General features: G+C 35.5%; 2 protein-coding genes across 2 annotated transcripts; both read left to right on the top strand.

The window, feature by feature from the left end:
• Positions 1-783: 783 nt before the first annotated feature.
• On the top strand, positions 784-2080 carry LOC119644107. The gene is made up of 3 exons (XM_038043632.1): positions 784-1042; positions 1100-1958; positions 2046-2080. Exons 1-3 carry the CDS (start codon positions 806-808, stop codon positions 2057-2059), a joined length of 1110 nt encoding a protein of 369 aa, XP_037899560.1. The 5' UTR covers positions 784-805; the 3' UTR covers positions 2060-2080.
• Positions 2081-2405: 325 nt separating this feature from the next.
• On the top strand, positions 2406-3679 carry LOC119644108 (venom serine protease 34-like). The gene is made up of 2 exons (XM_038043634.1): positions 2406-2418; positions 3144-3679. The coding sequence occupies exons 1-2, from the start codon at positions 2406-2408 to the stop codon at positions 3677-3679; spliced, it is 549 nt and encodes a 182-aa protein (XP_037899562.1).
• Positions 3680-7991: the final 4312 nt, after the last annotated feature.

The following is a 7991-nucleotide window of genomic DNA, read 5'->3' as shown; positions in this document are numbered from 1 at the left end:
AGATACATATACCTATTAATATATTTTATTGTTGTAACATTAACTTATTCTTCCGATTGTGTTTCCCAAACAAACATGATACATCATTTGCTAGAACGCAACAAACGCCCCGTGGCTTAGTTGTTTTAATTACAAAAATGGGAGAAATCTTTATTGACTTCATTTCAAAGTTTTTCCTGATATATAAACAAATTAAACCAATTTACTAAACGTTATCTTTAACTTAAACAAACATCAAATTATGCGAGAGAAAAGTATTATTTTATTTACCCGGGAGCTTAAGTGTGTGAAAAGTTGATCATTAATACAATATTTTTTAAATATATCTTAATATAACTCGCATTGCCTTAGGAGGTACAATTCAGCCATAACAAGTCAATGATTGTAAAGTGATTTATCACTTTATTTAGAATCAACAGTAAAACAAACAGAGAAGTTTGCATTCCAGCACAGTTGAAATCTTGTAAAGTGGTCTCAACAAACAAAGGAAGAAAAAAGAGTAAGAGGAAAAAGTAAACCTAAGTAAATGAAAATCAACCCTTATCTACTTGAGACGTTTAGTTACTTTGTTACTTTGTTTCTTAGAAAGACTTTACTTCCTTTTTTTCTTCTAACGTCTTATTTAGATTTAACGGTGAATAACTGTTTTTACGTTTCCTAGGTAACTTCCCATCAGTATTGGTAAACGCTATTTAAACGGTTGATTTCAATGAAAAGGTGTTTGGTTTAAATTCAAACGCGTACAAGAAAGCCCAACAGTTGCGAGTTTAGTTATTAAACAAACGAAGAAAGAACTGTCAAGTTAATGCTGCCTACTAGATATTTAAGTATTGTTTACAATTTCTTACATGTGCTCATTAAGGTTCAGGCATTATTTGAAAATTGCAATCATGTAATTAATCTGAAGGCGAATGAAAAATTGTACATAAACTCATCAAATTATCATCTCGAGCCCTATCTGTCGCGCAGTGCTTGCCGGTACCTGCTGAAAGCTCCAACAGGCTACCAAATTAAACTGGAATGTAACCTGAGACTGAAATTGGTAGATATTGCAAATGCCAATGATCCTCTTAAATCTACTTTAAATATGTTTTTACAGCCCCCTTCTGTCACCGATTGTCGCCAGGAAATCTTCTATTTTAATGCTGAGGGCAACGAGGTGTTAACCGAGTCAGAGTATTTTTGTGGTTCGGGTGAAATCAAACGAAAAAGTTTCCTCAATCAAGCTGTAATTTCATACATTTCAACAGTTGACTACAAGAACAACGCTAACAATAACAACAATAACAACAACAACAACAGGTATGCCAGGCAAGCAATGGCAATAAATGAAGATATAACAATTTCCGATAGTGGCACTAAAAGTGGTAGCTTAAGCACTTTAACTAAACCGAGACTAAGTGAAAGAAGAGTAACGAAAGAACGAAAGAGGAAACAAATAGCAGGAACAACAACAATAACTTCAAGTGCAACAGTAGCTGCCAGCAACAACACAAGCACCGTCTTCGCCTTTGCTAACATTTCAATGATTTTTTTAAAACCATTGCTTGCCCATGAACGAGCATTGTTCGGTTATGTGATTGCCTTGTTGTCTAACAAAATTGGTACAAAAACTTTTACAAAACCAATACAAGCAACAAGCGTAACAACAAGTGTTTCTTCAAAAGTTAAAAGTGCTCAGAGACGTTGTAAGATTTCCTTTAAACGTGCCGGCAAAATCTTTACCAGCCATCAAGACCATGCAGAAATTGGCGGCTCTTTTTCATGCTTAATCGAAACGATTGAGGCAACATGTGAATGCGGTCGGTCATCAGCAACTTCAATAGCAGTAGTGAAAGTGACCACCACCTCGCAGACAAATAACGATTGGGATGGTGAGACGGGTGTCAATGAATTTCCTTCAATGGCCGGCGTGATGACCGTAAAATACAAGCAAATTTTTTGTGGAGCAACTATAAGTAAGTTTCCATTGCCACTCTTGTTTTTTTTTATTGTTATTCTTTTTCATTTTCTATCTTCTAAATATACTGCTGAACACGTAAAAGAAAGAAAAACCTGAGTAATAGAAAGAATTGAATTTTCACCATATATATATAGTTCATCAACATTATCTACTATCAGCTGCTCACTGCTTTTTAACACCAAAAACCAATAAAGCAGAATTGCTGCAAGTGGTTGTGGGAGAACATAATTTGTCAACAGGTGTGTATAGTAAGAAAATAATCGTTCACAGTTTCTCCATATTAGAGATACGAAACTCAATAAAGAGGAGAAAATTTTCGATTGGTAAATGAAAAGATTAGAACTTTATTATGATTTGTTTTTAAAAAGCGAGTCTTATTAAATTTATCATGGATCAGTTTGGCAGCAGGGACTGCCCAGAATTGATCCATAAACATTGAGATATGGAATCCCAAAGTAGAAACAAAGTAAAGTAAGCCGAAACCTGTTAAGTCCAGTCATCAACGGGACTTCATTCCCGTTCAATATGTCCAAGGCTTTGTCAATAGCCTTTTAATAGAAGAATTTGTCAAGATCTTCAAAATATGTTTCTGTTTTCGCAACGACCTCAGCATTTGACTCACATCGTGCTCCCTGGTCCTTGGGAGCCAGACACGATTTTCCACACTAGTCACTGACATGCACTTCTTCCATTGAGATCGAGAACAATTTTCAGTATGTTGTCGATACTTTCTGAGGTAACCATCTTCCTTGGGCGTCCAACACCAACTATGCCCTTATGGCCACGTTCAAAATCAGTAAATTATCGACTGGTTCACGTTTTCAACGAAAAAGGCTTGCAATAATATTGTTCAAGGTAAAACTGGGTTGAACGATATGTTTCCATCAATGTTTAATTGACTGCATTCGAAGAGTTCCTTCGTCATTAAAATCTCTCCATGAATCTCTCCATTTGAAATTTTGACAAGCCTTCTTGAATTTTAGTGTGTGTTACTTTTTAAAAGTGATACAAATTTTTTGCTAAAGATGGCATCGATTTCTTCATTCCGGAAATTATTGACCGATGTTAAGTAAAATAATAATCGCAACCGAAAAGCTATAAACCATACGTAATATACAAGTTAGTTACCACTGCTACATTCTTTCACTTTAATAAAATTTACTTTTCTTCGCTTTCACAGATTTCGAAACACCTTTCACACGTTACTTTGCAGTTCAAAATATCATCAGTCATGAAAATTTTAGATCTACATCCAGCACAGTTTCTAACGACATAGCCTTACTTAAAACTTTAATTAGCATTGAATTCAATTATGGTGTGGCTCCGGCTTGCTTGCCCTTCCACTTCAATGCACCTGAGCCGAATGATCGTGTCATGGCAACAGGTTGGGGAACAACATCATTTGGCGGACAACAGTCTTCCCTCTTACTTAAGACTACGCTGGATGTTATCCCACGGAACCAATGCGAAAAGTTGACTTCACTTCCACTAACTCGCAACATTTTTTGCACTTTTACTTCCGGTCGCGATACTTGCCAGTACGACTCCGGTGGTGCTCTTTATCAGCGCGATAGTGAGGGTCGTTTGTTTACCGTTGGTGTGATCAGCTACGGCTTCGCATGTGGCGGTCAACAGCCTTCGATAAATACACGCATACGCTCCTATTTGACGTGGATTAAAGCAAAAGCTCCGGAAATTATATTCTGCATTACATAGCTTTTCTTCTTCTTCTCCTTTTTGGTCATCTAAAGATATTCTGAATTGATAGCACTGTAGACAATTCGATCTCTACTCTTAATTAAGGAGAATATCTGCTTACCTACTAAAATGCAAAGTCAAAGCTTTTTAAAAACTTTTTGCGATATTTTTAAACTTTCTACGACAGTCTTCGAACTTTTAAGGCTTTTAAAAATTATTTTCCTCCATTTAAAATGCTTAAAAAATAAAATAATTCCATGAAAAAAAGTTATTTGACAAAAAGTTATTTTTAATAGACAAAAATATTGTTTGTTAGGAAAGTTAAAAAATTGAAAAAAAAAAAAAATTCGTAAATTTAAAATCAAAACTAAAACTTTTTCTATAAAAGTCTCCTGAAAATTTCCTGTAGAAATATGTTTAAAAAAATTGAATGAAAAAGCGTTGGCTATACTTAAAAGAGTCGGCATACTAAATTTGTTAATTGTTTGTTAGGTATTGTATGTAATAAGCATCGAGAAACCCATAAGGTAAGTCTTGCATTCATATTACGTGGATCCTATGAAACCATAAAATTTTTTTCTCACGTAGTCTGTAAGAAAATAATTTGTGAACAGGACATCACGAAAAGATTCATTACCAGATATGCGACTTGGATCTATGCAAACGACAAGAAAAAAACCGCATCAAAATCGCTACAAAATTAAGATCCTGTTGACAGTGTTCTTCTATTGACGCGGTGTTGTACATAATAAGCTTTTTCCATCATGGCAAACCATCAATAAGGAAACTTATTTGAATATTATGAAGACTATGCAATTATAATTGACCAAATCACCTTAGCTTTTGATCATAACAATATCTATATAAAGATGACTATGATAAATAAATATCTGCCTACTTACACGTTCAAATCACTCTTATCATCTCAAAAGGTGTGCCTAGAAGAAGGAATATGACCTCAACGATTCTCTATGATTCCCCTCAGATTATATGTGAAATCGTTGTTTGGGTCCAATCGCATATTTATCATTTTATTTTATTCTCCTATTATTATGTTGTAAATAATAGCGTTTAACTTGAATCATAAATATATAGGGAATGGACTCTGCATAACAAATTTATTAAGAAGTAATCTAAACGAGAAACATTTTACGAGGTCAGGATCCACCATCAAATGCCCTACGCCGCTTTGTTTAATACAGTTATTTATATAAGGACTTTTCAATGTGAGGCGTTTTATGGGAAAGGGATCGAAAAAGTGGTCCAATTCGAATCATTCTCAATAGCATATGTTCTTGGAGCAAAACGTGTCTTTGTACCGTGATTCATCGAAATATCTCAAAAATTGAGACCTGAAGACTGAATGCAAGACCGGACAGACGGACAAGCAAACGATCGATATAATGAAAGATAGGTCTATTTCAAGCCCTTCCAGATATTGTATACATCTGCGCAACTTGGTGTACCTTTGCCTTACAACTGGTGTAGAGTATAAGAATGGCAATGACTGCACGGATTTGCATTATCTGACAGCTTTTGCAGCTTCTAATAGTACCATAATTGTAATCTATATAGAAAAGTGAATGTGCTTTGTACGTAAGAGCAATCAAACCATTTATTCGATTGATGTGAAATTTTTACATAATATTTAATTATTACTAAGTTTCGTTAGATGATTCTGCCGAATTAGCCCCATATACAATTTAATAATAGTTAAATGTAATAAAATTCATTTTTATTCTCTGGTTGATTCGCTGAGCTTCGTCTCAGGCAGATTAAAAAAAATAAATAGATGAATGTTCAAAGTGGGTTTGTTGTCAATGCTAAGTTTGAAAATAAATAGTTGACGTTGTTAGTGAGCGAGAAAATTGCTGAACCGGAAAAGAGAAGAATGCCGCGAAGACTACGATGTTCACGAAGTCGACGTACTCAATGACAACGAAACATACAAATGAGTAAATCGGAAGAATAACGATCACATTCAAAAGAATCAAGGAGAACGAGATACGACGAATCGCGCGCAAGTCGAAATCAAGAACAATTTGTAGCATACAAGGCATCAACGAGATTAAGATTCTCGCAGTTGCGTAAAACCTCCACAAATCGCGAGAAAATCCAGCTGATGAAATGCAACAAGTGCATCTTCAAAATCCATGTTTTTCCGCATTATACGTAATCGGATGTAGAAACGACCAGCACGATCTACACGAATTAACTGAAAATGGCATTTCGAACCGTTTCATTTACCGCGAAAGAAAAAACCTTTTTGTGACTGGCTATGAAAAGTGGATCAACTACGACAATCTTAAGCGCCAAAAGCCATGGGCCAGGACAGCCATCTACATCGACACAGACGCGGAATATTCATGGCCATAGAGTTTTGCTGTGCGCCATGGGATCAGCAAGGTGTAGCGTACTGTTAAATCGGATGAAACTGTTATTGTAGATCTTTATCGACGTCAATTGAACAAATTGAAAGATGTATTGCTCTGCCGCTCCCCGCATACTTACCACATATAGCGGCTTCTCATTATCACTTGTTCAGATCGATACAGCACGACTTGGCTGGCACGCAGTTTCAAAAGGCAGACGAAGCGCGAAAATGAGTCGATAATTGGATCGCTGCCAAGCCAATATCGTTCTTTCGACACGATATCGCCCATGTTGCCATTTGGATCAGTATATATCAGACCATTTCTTCTCAACAAACTCCTTTTTCAAGTGAAAAAAATGATCAAAATAAATGCAAGCACTTAATATATCTCTTTATTGATTTTTAACCTGTCTAAAACAAAGCTTAGCGGAGCATCTAATGCAGTGCAGCATAGCAGACAAGGAATTTTATATATTTTTCTTAAATTTTTTAATTTACAATGCAAGCAAATAATACCTAACTCGTAAAGGGGCCGGCTTAATAAGATATATATGCTTTAAGCAATGTACATCGGTCTGCACGAGTTCGAGTATATCGATTTATTATTATCGAGTTATCGAGTATTCGAGTTAATTGGGAGGCAATGAGCAAAGAAACATGAAACACTACGCTTGCTTCGCCCTATAACTATCCAGTTTTTATAGAGATCTTCTGAACATTCTCTAAGATTACCGTTTACTATATGTGTGAGGTTTTTCAGTCTTTTCGGTATTCAACAGAATTTGTTTCTCGGTTAGGCGGCTAGATTTAACTTCTTTATTCTCATTAATAATGTAGTATAACGTTCCATAACTTTTACGTTAAGTTATAAAAATGTTGAAATCATCTCAAGAAACCGAACTCATGAATCCTTTCTAGAATATTTTATTAATATTATTAGGTTTTTAACGGTCATCTCTGTGATATTTCAGGAAAAATTAACCCGAGATCTTTCTTCCTAGATAATGTTTCATCACATAGTGCAAAATTGGTTTGCGATACGTTCAAAAGAGTCAAGCAGGAAGTGCTAGTCCAGGCGTCGCGCCCGCCCACTCAAGGCTCTATGCGAAGGTGTGAAAATATGGCCCGATGAATGGTTGCATTAAACGTGGAAAGTACATTTCTTTAGATAAGAAAACTATGTTGCACATGACTCAATAAGTTCGTAGGATGCCATATAGATGGGAAATAGATGGGGAGTCTATATGATTTTCAGATGACACTTATCTTCAGGCGAAATTTGTGAAAATTTCATAATGTACTGAGCATTACAAGCTTACAAGTTGCAATTGTTTTACAAACTGGAAAATACATCGAAATACATTGAGTTAAGCATTTTCCGCAACTACAGGGAATACTTTAAAATCAGACATAGGATAATCCAGTAATGTCGTTGCTGTGCTACTCAGAAAATTGGACTCGAACACAAGGGTTAAGTAAAATGAACGCTTAAACTAAGAGAAAAGAAATCTTTCTAAGAGTTGAGCCAAGGCTCAGACAATTCTCCCGATGTACTAAGTAGCGATAGTTGCGCGAGAAATAGGGCGAGACACGTATGCGGGTTTTAGTAAACGTGAGTCCCACATTGACTTGAGTTCCACTATACCTTGACGACCGCTTTTTAAAAAAACAAATCCTAGTGTATATTTAATGTATTCGCACTTTTTTCATGTACTTTTTTAATGCTGCGCAAGGAATATTGTTAACCTACACTGGAGAAAATTCAAAATTCGCTTTAAGCCATACACAGACTATTCACGGTTTTTCTTCTTTGCATGTTAATTTCATTGAGTTCTTTTTAAGTTTTAATTCAATTTTTAGTAAGTTTATCAAACTTAAATCCCAAACACTTTTTTTTTATATTCTATACCATCTATAGGTATATGTGTGCATAGTCGTATGCGTGTGCATAGAGGA

The sequence above is a fragment of the Glossina fuscipes genome, unplaced genomic scaffold, assembly GCF_014805625.2.
Source record: "Glossina fuscipes isolate IAEA_lab_2018 unplaced genomic scaffold, Yale_Gfus_2 90086, whole genome shotgun sequence".
NCBI lineage: Eukaryota > Metazoa > Arthropoda > Insecta > Diptera > Glossinidae > Glossina > Glossina fuscipes.
The sequence above is the reverse complement of the archived record's forward strand: the minus strand, read 5'-3'. Positions and strand labels throughout refer to the sequence as shown.